Here is a 13,341-nt window from a genome sequence, read left to right as displayed (position 1 = left end):
CTTCAATCCTGAAGTCGTGCCCTCCTGTCCTAGACCCCCTACTATGGGAAATAACTTTGCCATATCTAATCTGTTCAGGCCTTTTAAAATTCGGAATGTTTCAATGAGATCCCCCCTCATTTTCCTGAACTCTAGGGAATACAGCCCAAAAGCAGCCAGACGTTCCTCAAAAGGTAACCCTTTTATTCTTGGAATCATTCTTGTGAATCTTATCTGAACCCTCTCCAATGTCAGTATATCCTTTCTAAAATAAGGAGCCCAAGTGTGGTTTCACAAGTACCTTATAGAGCCTCAACATCACATCTCTGCTTTTATATTCGATACCTCCAGAAATGAATGCCAACATCATGAAGTATCCCACCCACCCTGCTCATGGACTGTTTTGTCCCACTCCCATCAGGGATGAGGCTACACTGCTCTAAAATTGTTAATTTTCCCATGCAGTAAGGCTAATCAACACTTCCATCCACTAACACACCCCTCCACACCCCCAACCACTACTTTATCATTTCCTGTCAGTCACCTTATGTACATACACTCCTGTGCCAAGTGTCACTTTTTGGACATACAATTAATCCATAAGCTATATTATGTATTTATATTTATTGCATCTTTTATTATTGAGTTCTTTATCTTATTGTGTTTATTGTGCTGCACTGGATCTGGAGTAACAGTTATTTCATTCTTCTTTACACTTGTGTATTGGAAATGAGATGAAACAATCCGGAATAAACAACTTCATCACTGTGTATATTTGGTCATTGCAAAAGGTAAAAATGTGATTCATCCTTAATTAATTTACATTTTCCCTGGTGAGATTTGAACACTGAAATCTGGTTGGGTTCAGTAGACATGTAGTTAAAGTAGTGAAATTCTTTCTCATATAACTCATGTCACTGGTTATCTTCTTAGAGCAGTACAGTACAGGAACATGTCCCTTGGCCAAATAAACTAATCTGCCTGCATAATGTCCATATCCTTCCATTTTCCTCCCATTCGTGGGTCTATCTCAACATCACTTAAAAGTCCCTAATGCATTGGCCTCTGCCGCCACCCTTGGCAGTGCATTCCAGGTACCCACCACTCTGTGTAAAAAAACTTGTCCCTTACATCTCCTTTGAAATTACCCCCTCTCACCTTAAATGCATGCCCACTGGCATTAGACATTTCAACCCTGGGAAAAAGATACTGTCTGCCTACTCTCTCTATGTTTCTTATTGTCTTGTAAACCTCTATCAGATCTTCAAATAGTAACTATTTGAAATGATGGCTAGAAAGTAGAATAATTTATGAAACAGAACAAAATGGAAAAGTTCGATGTACTTACTCATCCGCTGTGGAAGCTGCTGTTGCTTTGATTACCATGTAGAACAGAGTGAGGGCACTAAGCACTCCAAAACTTGCAATAATAAGCCATTCTTCTGTTAACAAAGGAAAGGTCAATCATTCCGGGAACAGCAAGTAAAAAATGAGGAGATTCGTCTACACAGAAGCAGTGGCTGCAGCACAAGAAAGTGATTGATTGAAGAGAAAGAAAGAGAAAGCATCTGGAAACAAGTGCTGAAGCAGAATCAACAAGAATGCAGTGTGAGGATGCAGACAGAGGGTCATTAGGCAAATTTCTACAGATGTACTATGGAGACCATTCTAACTGGTTGCGCCACTGTCTGGTATGGAGGGGCCACTGCACAGGATCAGAAAAAGCTGCAGGAAGTTGTAAGCTCCACCAGCTCCATCATGGGCACTAGCCTCCCCAGCATCCAGTACACCTTCAAAATGCAATGCCCCAAAAAGGTGGCATCCATCACTATGGACCTTCATCACCCAGGGTATGTCCTCTTCTCATTGCTACCATCAAGAAAGTGGTACAGGAACTTGAAGACACACATTCAGTGTTTCAGGAACAGCTTCCACCATCAGATTTCTGAATGGACAATGAATCCATGAACACTATCTCAGCATAGAGTTAGAGTTGACCGACTGCACAACTCTAAATAACATATTATAATAGGAATAGTTATGTAATCCTTTCAAGGGAAGTGTGGATAAGTACATGAGGTATGCAGGGCTATCGTCCAGGTATGAGTCAATGGAATTATACGGAATAGCAGTCAGCACTGACTAGATGGGCCCAAGGGCCTGAATCTGTGCTGTAGAGTCAGCTCTATATTTTCTTCCACAGAAATCCATGGCAACTCAGCCCAGCCTGATATTCCTAGGTGTCCTGTTTTAGATATAGTCAAAGAACAAGGATGGGACTAGGCAGAATAATTGTTTGGCATGGACTAGATAGGCCGAAGGGTCTATTTCTGCACCAAAGTGCTCTATGACTCTAAAACCATTTAAAATTATTCCCAAGTCTACACATTTCCCAAAGTGTGATAAATTTTAAAAAGATAGTAAAATCCAGCATTACTAGTTAACTCCTCTGATACACAATATAATTCTGTTCTGCTAGCATTAATCAACAAATCGTCATTTGATTTTCTCAGAAAGAGATCAACTGGGATTTCTTCATGTCCTTGTTGGTAACAGTATCTTTGGTTCCTTTTTCCACTGGTGCCAAAGGAGATGATCACAGTCAGGATGGTCTTACTGCCAATATAAATGTAGGTGCATAAGGGATGGAAAAAAGATTACTAATCCTGAACATTAATGAATCCCACTGGAAAGCTACAACACGTGTCTACATCGACATGAGATTAGTTACCATTCCACATGTTAGTTGATATTCATTTTCTATGTTCAAATGTGAAGAACATTGGAAGATTGTCATAGCTTGTAAATGCTCTAAGTAATACTACTTGCCACCAAGCAACTTGGTCAAAGCTTTCTTTTAAAAATTAAAAAGAAAAGTTTGTCAGAGAATACAGGATGTTTCATATTGAACAATCATATGTATTTAATCATTGTCAAAGACTGACTTAGACCACAGGATATAGGAGCAGAATTAAACCATTCAGCCCATCAAGTCTGTTCTGCCATTCCATCACAGCTGATTTATTATCCCTCTTGACCCCATTCTCCTGCCTTTTCCCATAACCTTTGATGCCCTGATTATCAAGAACCTAAATATACCCAATGTCTTGGGCTCCACAGCTGTCTGTGGCAATGAATTCCACAGATTCACCACTCTCTGGCTAAAGAAGTTCCTCCTTGTTTCTTTTCTAAATGGACATCCCTCGATTCTGAGGCTGTGCCCTCTGATCCTAGACTTCTCCACTATAGGAAGCATCCTCTCCACACCCACTCTATCTACGCCTTTCAAAATTTGATAGATTTCAATGAGATCTCCCCTGATTCTTCTAAGCTACAGTGAGTGAGCTATATATGTTATATGTTAACCCTTTTACTCCCAGAATAAAAATTTAAATATTAGCTTTATTTGTCACATATACATCAAAATACACAGTGAAATGTGTTACTTGCATCAAATCAAATCAGCGAGGATTGTGCTGGGCACAAGTTGAAGGGAAATTAAATTAAGAGGTGTAAAATTAGGAGGTTTAAGCAGGGTTGTAGGAAGAACTGCTGCAGAAAGGTAATTAACTAGGGGCACGAATTTATGATAATTTGGAAGAAGTTGGGTATGAGATCAAAGAAAAGTCTTTTCATCTCCAACATTTTTTCAAGTTTGGAATTCAATGCCTGAGAATGTGTTGGGCGCAGAGACTCTAAACGCTAATATGACAGGTATAACAATAATACAAATACAAAGGGGTGCAATTCTAATACAAGAGGTCCGAACTGCTTGTCATATGAAGAGCATTTGATGGCTCTGCCTCTGTATTTGCTAGAATTCAGATAATGAGAGGTGACCTCATTTGAACCTATCGAATGATGAAAGGCCTTGATAGAGTGTATGTGGAAAAGATGTGGAGGAGTCTAGGATCAGAGGGAACAGCCTCAGAATAGAGTAACATCCATTTCGACAACAGATGAGGAGGAATTTCTTTAGTCAGAGGGTACTGAATCTGTGGAATTCATTGCCACAGACCATAAGACCATTACATATAGGAGCAGAATTAGGCCAATTGGCTTATCAAGTCTGTTCCACCATTTAATCATGGCTGATCCATTTTCCCTCTCAGCCCCAATCTCCTGTCTTCCCCCCATATACCTTCATGCCCTGACAAACCAAGAATCTATCAATTGCTGACTTAAATATACAAAAAGACGGCCTCTACCACTGCCTGTGGCAATTAATTCCACAGATTCACCACTCTCTGGCTAAAGAAATTCCTCCTCAACTCTGTTCTAAAAGGATGCTTCTTTATTCTGAGGCTGTGTACTCTAGTATACTCTCCCACCACAGGAACTACTCTCTCTCCACATCCACTTTATTAAGGCCTTTCACCGTTCGATAGATTTCAATGAGGTTACCCTTAATTCTTCTGAAATCTAGTGAATACAGGTCCAGAGACTTCAAACACTCTTCACATGACAAGCTGTTCAGGAGGATGTAGAAGTTAAGGTATTAGATATATTTAAGGCGGAGGTAGATTGGTTCTTGATTAGTGAGGATGTACAGAGAGTCCCTACAGAGGACACTGGCATTGAACAAAATGAAAACTTTTGTCAGGATGTTGTTTATTGACTACAGCTCAGTGTTTAACACCATCATTCCTACAGCCTTGATTGAAAAGTTGCAGAACCTGGGCCTTTGTACCTCCCTCTGCAACTGGAAGACCACAATCTGTGTGGATTGGAAATAACATCTTCACCTTGCTGGCAATCAACACTGGTGCATCTCAGGGAGGTGTGCTTAGCCCACTGTTCTACTCCCTACACCCATGATTCTGTGGCTAGGCACAGCTCAAATGCCATCTATAAAACTGCTGATGAAACAATCATTGTTGGAAGAATCTCAGATGGTGATGAGAGGACATACAGGAGCAAGATATACCAGCTAGTTGAGTGGTGTTGCAGTAACAATTTTACACTCTATGTCTGTAACATCAAAGAACTGGTTGTGAGTTTCAGAAAAGGTAAGAAGAGGGAACACACACCAGTCCTTATCGAGGGATCAGAAGTGGAGAGAATGAGCAATTTCAAGTTCTTGGGTGTCGATATCTCTGAAGATCTAACCTGGTCCCAACGTATCAATGAAGCTATGAAGAAAGCAAGACAGCTGCTATATTTCATTAGGAATTTGAGGAGATTTGGTATGTCACCTAAAACACTTGCAAATTTCTACAGATGTACCTTGGAGGGCATTCTAACTAGTTGCATCACCAACTGGTATGCAGGGGAGGGAGTGCTACTAAACTGAACAGAGTTGTAAAATTAACTCCATCATGGGCACTAGCCTCTGTAGTATCCAAGACATCTTCAAGGAGCAGACCCTCAAAAAGGCGGCGTCCATCATTAAGGACTGCACAACTCTGGACGCACCCTCTTCTTATTGTTACCATCAGGAAGGAGGTACAGAAACCTGAAGGCACACACTCAATGATTCAGGAACAGTTTCTTCCCCTCTGCCATCCAATTTCTGAATGGACATTGAACCCATGAACACTACCTCACTCCTTTTATTTTTTTTTTGTACTACCTATTTAACATGTATGGTGATGATAATGCTGGCTGGTTCCTCTCTTGTGAAGATCAGAAGGAAATATCTCCATTGTTGTAGGACTTTACTCCTCCCCTGCGCTGCGTAGGTTTATAGTGAGGTTTGGTGCACATAGACTGACTCCACTCTTTAGGGTGGGAGACTTTCCACAATGGCACAGCGAGCTGCAACAGCTGTGGCGACCACAAGGCTGTAGGTTGAGTTGTCCTTCCCACAGACCGACTGCCTGGCAGGGCTAATGAGTCCCATCTACCTGGGTTTGGAATTGGAGTTGTCCTTCTCCTTGGCTGGCTGCCAACCAAGGCTAGTGAGCCCAACCTGCCCGCACAGTTATACCGCTGAGCACTCAGTCATGACATGACATAGCAAACTTAGTAATTCTAGGGACGCCATGTGAAGGTATTGCTGTGGGCACAATAGTGTAGGAGAGGCCAAATGCGAGAGATTTTCTGCATGGCAAGCAAAACAGTGGTCCTACAGTGATCACTACACCTGGAAAGAAGAGACTTCACCTTCCTTAAGTGAGCAGAATGTTCATCCCAGGAACCAGCCATCCCCTTAAATATATATACTTACTGTAATTCACAGTTTTTTTCTATATTATTATGGACTGTATTGTACATGCTGATAACAAATTTCACGATATATGTTGGTGATATTCAACCTGATTCTGATACTGAACTCTGATACCAAGCTGCAAAAGCGTCGTGCTATCTGTTATGCTATTGTGGTGCCCAAATATCAGAGGTCAGCTGCTTCTAGTAATGAGAAATACTTAAAAATACCAGAGGTAGAAAATGAACAAAAAAATTAAAAACAGAATTATGTCTTCTAAAGGAAATTAGAAGCAATTATTCAAAATCTGTTGATATTGTGGTTGAATTGTAGATTATCCCAATGAGAGAGTGTGTGATACTTGGTCTGCTATTAGGGAATGAGACAGGGCAAGTGAAAGAAGTTTGCAGCACATAGATGAGAAAATCTGTAGATGCTGTAGATCCAAGCCACATAAAATGCTGGAGGAACTCAGTAGACCAGGCAGCATCTATGGATCATCATTGGTGAAGAGTCTTGGCCATAAAAGTCACCTATTTACTCTCCTCCATAGATGCTGCCTGGCCTGCTAAGTTCCTCCAGCATTTTGTGTGTGTTAACAGAAGTTTGTGTAGGGGAACACTTTGCATCTAGCAATCACAATGCCATTAGTTTCAAAGTAAATATGTAGTAAGATAGGTCTGGTCTGCGGGTTGAGATTCTAAACTTCTAAACTGGAGAAAGGCCAATTTTGATGGCATCAAAAAGGATTTGGCAAGTGTGGTTTGGGACAGGCTGTTTTATGGCAAAGGTGTAAGTGGTAAGTGAGAAGGGCTTCAGAAGTGAAAATTTGAGAGTACAAAGCTTGTACGTGCTTGTCAGAATAAAAAGTAAAGATAACAAGTGCAGGGAACCTTGGTTTTCAAGAGGTATTGAAACCCTGGTTAAGAAAAACAGGGGTGGCACAGTAGCATAGTAGTTAGCACAACGCTTTACAGTATCAGCAACCAGAGTTTAATTCCCGCTACTGCCTGTCAGGAGTTTATATGTTCTGCTATGACATTCTTTTTGGGTGCTCCAGTTTCCTCCACATTCCAAAGACATACCAGTTGGTAGGTTAATTGGTCATTGTAACTTGTCCCATCATTAGGCTAGGATTAAACTGGGAGACTGCTTGGTGGCGTGGCTCAAAGGACCATAATGGCCTACTCGGCATTGTATGACAATAAATAAATAAGGGAGTACATAGCAGGTATAGACAGGTAGGAACAAATGAGGTGCTTATGGAATACAAGAAATGCAAGAGAACACTTAAGAAGGAAGTCAGGATGGCTAAAAGATGGCATGAGATTTCCCTAGCAGACAAGATGAAGGAAGATTCTACAGATATGTTAAGAGCAAAAAGATTTCAAGGGACAAAATTGATCTTCTGGAAGTTAAGAATCATAATGCATATGTTGAGCCAAAATAGATGAGGGAGATGTCTGGTCATGGTGCAGGTTAATGGGAGTAGGCAGTTTAAATGGTTTCAGCACAGACTAGATGGGTTAAAGTGCTTGCTTTTGTGCTGTACTTTTCTATGAATCACAGTTGGAGTCTGGAGATATCAGCACAGCAAACCTTTATTTGAATAATTTGAAACAAGCACATCCTTGGACAGTATTGTAAGATAAAGATTAGCTTCATAAAGTAAAGGACAGAGATTAGCTTTATTTGTCACATGTACATCATTACAGCGAAATGTGTCATTTACATCAAATGAAATCAGCAAGGATTGGGCTGGGCAGCTACATAAGTTGCCATCAGAATCAAAATCAGGTTTATCATCACTGTAATATGTTATGAAATCTGTTGTTTTGTTGCAGTAGTACCATGCAATACATAAAAAAACATTATAAATTACAGTAAGAAATGATGAGCCATGCTTCTGGCACCAACACTGCATGACCACAACTCACTATCTCGAACCAGTATGTCTTTGGAATGTGGGAGGAAACTAGAGCACCCAGAGGAAGCCCACGCTATCACTTGGAGAATGTACTGTAAAACTTAATGGAGATCTGAGGGTAGGTTTATTTCACTAGAGGAATGAACTGCCAGGAAATGGAAGAGGTAGTTACAATGACAATTATTTATGTAGTGGAATACAGGTCCAATGCATGTTTTAGTGTATATAGGCATCAGAGTCAGTATGGATGAGTTGGGCCAGAAGGCCCATTTCTGTACTCTACAGCTCTATGACTCTTTGGAAAAAATAAAAGAAGATTTGAGAAACAGATACAAACTTGAAGAAGTTGAAAAGATAAAGGGAAATAGGATTCAGATTCACATTCATTTATTTATCATATGCACATGAGCCTTAACAGCGTTGATGAACAGAGGGATCTTAGGGTCCAAGTTCCCTGAAAGTGGCTACACAGGTTGATAGGGCGATTAAGAAGGCATATGTCATGCTTGCCTCGAGACATTGAGTTCAAAAGTCAGGAAGTTTTGTTGCAACTTTATAAAACTCCAGTTAGACAGCATCTGGAGCATTGCATACAATTCTAGAAACGTAGAAAACCTTCAGCACAATACAGGCCCTTCGGCCCACATGCCTTTACCCGAGAAATTACGTAGAGTTACCCATAGCCCTCTATTTTTCTAAGCTCCATATACCTGTCCAAGAGTCTCTTAAAAGACCCTATCATACCAGCCTCCACCACTGTCACTGGCAGCCCATTCCATGCACTCACCACTTTCTGCATAAAAAACTTACCCCTGATATGTCCTCTGTACCTACTTCCAAGCACCTTAAAACTGTGCCCTCTTGTGCTAGCCATTGCAGCCCTGGGAAAAAGCCTCTGACTCTCCTGATCAATGCCTCTCATCATCTTGTACACCTCTATCAGGTCACCTTTCATCCTCTGTCACTCAAAGGGAAAAACCTATTCTTAACCTATTCTCATGCCATGCTCCCCAATCCAGGTAATATCCTTGTAACTCTCCTCTGCACCTTTTCTATGGTTTCCACATCCTTCTTATAGTGAGGCAACCAGAACTGAGCACAGTACTCCAAGTGGGGTCTGACCAGGGTCCTATATAGCTACAACATTACCTCTCGGCTCCTAAACTCATCTCACAATTGATGAAGGCCAATGCACCGTATGCTTTCTTAACCAGAGTCAACCTGCGCAGCAGCCTTGAGTGTCCTATGGACTCTGACCTCAAGATCCCTATGATCCTCCACACTGCCAAGAGTCTTACCATTAATACTATATTCTGTCATCATATTTGACCTACCAAAATGAACCACCTCACACTTATCTGGGTTGAACTCCATCTGACACTTCTCAGCCCAGTTTTTCATCCTATCAATGTCCCACTGTAATCTCTGACAGCTCTCCACACTATCCACAACATCTCCAACCTTTGTGTTATCAGCAAATTTACTAATCCATCCCTCCACTTCTTCATCCAGGTCATTTATAAAAATCATGAACAGTAGGGGTCCCAGGACAGATCCCTGAGGCACACACTGGTGACCGACCTCCATGCAGAATATGACCCGTCTACAACCACTCTTTGCCTTCTGTGGGCAAGCCAGTTTTGAATCCACAAAGCAATGTCCCCTTGGATCCCACGCCTCCTTACTTTCTCAGTAAGCCTTGCATGGGTTACCTTCTCAAATGCCTTGCTGAAATCCATATACACCACATCTACTGCTCTACCATCATCAACGTGTTTAGTCACATCCTCAAAAAATTCAATCAGGCTCGTAAGGCATGACCTGCCTTTGACAAAGCCATGCTGACTATTCCTAATCATATTATGTCTCTCCAAATGTTCATATATCCTGCCTCTCAGGATCTTCTCCATCAAAGTGCCAACCACTGAAGTAAGACTCACTGGTCTATAATTTCCTGGGCTATCTCTACTCCCTTTCTTAAGTAAGGGAACAACACCTGCAACCCTCCAATCTTCCAGAACCTCTCCCGTCCCCATTGATGATGCAAAGATCATTGCCAGAGGTTCAACAATCTCTTCCCTCGCCTCTCACAGTAGCTTGGGGGTATATCTTGTCCAGTCCCAATGACTTATCCAACTTGATGCTTTCCAAAAGCTCCAGCATATCCTCTTTCTTAATGTTTATATGCTCAAGCTTTTCAGTCCACTGTAAGTCATCCCCACAATCGCCAAATTCCTATTCCTTAGTGAATACTGAAGCAAAGTATTCATTAAATATCTCTGCTATCTCCTCCAGTTCCATACACACTTTTCCACTGTCACACTTGATTGGTCCTATTCTCTCACATCTTATCCTCTTGCTCTTCACATACTTGTAGAATGCCTTGGGGTTTTCCTTAATCCTGCTAGCCAAGGCCTTCTCATGGCGCCTTCTGGTTCTTCTAATTTCATTCTTCAGCTCCTACTGCTGGCCTAATAATTTTCTAGATTTCTTTCACCACCTAGTTTTTTGAACCTTTAGTAAGCTTTTCTTTTCTTCTTGGCTAGATTTTCAACAGCCTTTGTACACCACGGTTCATGTACCTTACCATTCTTTCCCTGTCTCATTGGAACTTAACTATGCAGAACGCCACACAAATATCCCTTGAACATTTGCCACATTTCTGCCATGCATTTCCCTGAGAACATCTGTTCCTAATTTATGCTTCGAAGTTCCTGCCTGATATCTTCATATTTCCCCTTACCACAATTAAACACTTTTCTAACTTGTCTTTTTCTATTCCAATGCTACAGTAAAGGAGATAGAATTGTGATCACTATCTCCAAAATACTTTCCCACTGAGAGATCTGACACCTGACCAGGTTCATTTCCCAATAACAGATCATATACAGCCTCTCCTCTTGTAGGCTTATCTACATATTGTGTCAGAAAATCTTCCTGAACACACCTAACAAACTCCACACCATCTAAACCCCTTGCTCTAGGGAGATGCCAATCAATATTTGGGAAATTAAAATCTCCCACCATGACAACTCTGTTATTATTACACCTTTCCAGAATCTGTCTCCCTATCTGCTCCTCGATATCCCTGTTACTATTGGGTGGTCTATAAAAAAAAACACCCAGTAGAGTTTTTGATCCCCTTCTGTTTCTAATTTCCACCCACAGGGACTCCGTAGACAATCCCTCCATGTCTTCCTCCTTTCTGCATCCGTGACACTATCTCTGATCAGCAGTGCCATGCCCCCACCTCTTTTGCCTCCCCTCCCTGTCCTTTCTGAAACATCTAAAGCCTGGCACTCGAAGTAACCATTCCTGCCCCTGCACCATCCAAGTCTCTATAATGGCAATGACATCATAGCTCCAAGTACTGATCCATGCTCCAAGCTCATCCGCTTTGTTCACAATACTCCTTGCATTAAAATAGACACATCTCAAACCATCGGCCTGAGTGCACTTTTCAATCACCTGCCTATCCTATCATCGCAGTCTCTCTAAGCTTTCTCTATTTGTGAGCCAACAACATCTCCTCTGACTCTTTAGTTTGTTTCTCACCCACCAGCAATTCTAGTTTAAACTCTCCCCAATAGCCTTAGCAAACATCCCCACCAGGATATTGGCCCCCTGGGATTCAAGTACAACCCATTCTTTTTGTACAGGTCACTCCTGCCCCCAAAAAGGTCCCAATGATCCAGAAATCTGAATCCCTGCCCCCTGCTTCAATCCCTCAGCCACGCATTTATCCTCCACCTCACTCTATTCCTGTACTCACTGTCGCGTGGCACAGGCAGTAATCCCAAGATGATTACCTTGGTGGTCCTACTTCTCAACTTCCTCCTTAATCCCCAGTAGTCTGCTTTCAGGACCTCCTCCCTTTTCCTGCCTGTGTCATTGGTACCAAGATGTACCACAACTTCTGACTGTTCTTCCCACCTCAGGATATCTTGGACGTGATTATAGCTGTGAGTCTCCTGGCACCTGGGAGGCAAATTATCATCCGTGCTTCTTTCCTGCATCCACACAATCACCTGTCTGACCCCCTAACTATAAAGTCCTCTATCACTGCTGCCATCCTCTTCCTTTCTCTACCCTTCTGAGCAACAGGGCCAGACGCTGTGCCAGAGGCGCAGCCACAGTTGCTTCCCCCAAGTAGGCTGTCCCCCCCCAAACAGTATTCAAGCAGGAATACTTATTGTCAAGGGGTACAGCCACAGGGGTGCTCTCTAGCCTCTGTCTCCTGCTCTTCCCCCTCCTGACTCTTACCCACTTATCTGTATCCCCAGACCCCGGTGTGACTACCTGCTTATAGCTCCGATCTATCACCTCTTCACTCTCCCTAACCAGACGGAGGTTATTGAGCTGCATCTCCAGTTCATTAACACGGTCCCTAAGGAGCTGCAGCTTGACGCAGATATGGACGTCCGGGAGGCTAGGAGTCTCCCGGACCTCCCACATCTGACACTGAGCACAGAAAAACGGCTTCACTCATGTACTTCCTATCTGTATTCTACACAGGCAACTTACCTCGCCTCGACCTGTTAACGCCGAAGCCCCATTGAGCCAAAGCCTTCCTACTCTGGAAGTTCTGGTTTCCCCATTATAGGAAGGATGTTAAGGCTTTGGAGAGAGAGAAAAAAAGAGGTTTGCTGGGATGTTGCCTGGATTAGAGGGCATGTATCTTAACGAGAGGTTGGACAGACTTGGGTTGTTTTCTGTGGAATGGTGGAGGCTAAGGGGAGATATGACAGAGGTTTATAAGATTATGAGAGGCATAGATAGAGTAGACAGCCAGTATCTTTTTCCCGGGTTGAAATGTCTGATACCAGAAGGCAAGCATCTACAGCGAGAGGGGATAATTTCAAAGGAGATGTGAAGGACAAGCTTTTTTTTCTACAGAGAGTGGTGGGTGCCTGGAATGTGCTGCCTGGGGTGGCGGTAGAGGCAGATACATTAGTCATTTTTAAGTGGTGTTTAGATAGGCACATAAATGTAAAGAAAATTGAAGGATATGGACATTGTGTAGGCAAAAAAGGTTAGTTTATTCAGCCAGTTAATTGGTTTGGCACGACGTTGTGGGCTGAAGGGCCTGTTCCTATGTTGTACTGTTCTATGTACATTAAAATGTGTCACTTGTGTTAACACACCTAAATATGTGCTGGTGTCTGCCCACAAGTATGATTAACAGAATTGCTTCATGGGGTTGGCATGGATTCAATGGACCACATGGCCTCCTCCAGCTTTGCTGTAAGCATAACATGTATGAATGAAAACGTTAAAGGACGGATTT

The 13,341-nt window shown here is 42.2% G+C and overlaps 1 protein-coding gene across 5 annotated transcripts in view; it reads right to left on the bottom strand.

Moving 5' to 3' along the window:
- Positions 1-13,341, bottom strand: part of rnf130 (ring finger protein 130) — a 234,810-nt gene that overhangs the window by 69,908 nt on the left and 151,561 nt on the right. For 2 of the 5 annotated variants that reach the window (XR_012101564.1, XM_073067067.1), the window contains one exon: positions 1,328-1,421. The exons of 1 other annotated variant lie outside the window; for it this stretch is intronic. Coding sequence is in view for 3 of the 4 variants with exons in the window: in XM_073067067.1 (XP_072923168.1) it covers positions 1,328-1,421 (94 nt within the window). In the remaining variant the exon portion in view is untranslated. Of the gene's footprint in view, positions 1-1,323; positions 1,422-13,341 lie in introns of those variants that run through there. 2 more of the 5 variants (XM_073067069.1, XM_073067070.1) reach the window with 2 other exon arrangements.

The sequence above is a fragment of the Hemitrygon akajei genome, chromosome 15 (assembly GCF_048418815.1).
Source record: "Hemitrygon akajei chromosome 15, sHemAka1.3, whole genome shotgun sequence".
Lineage (NCBI taxonomy): Eukaryota > Metazoa > Chordata > Chondrichthyes > Myliobatiformes > Dasyatidae > Hemitrygon > Hemitrygon akajei.
This window is presented reverse-complemented; position numbering and strand designations above follow the sequence as displayed.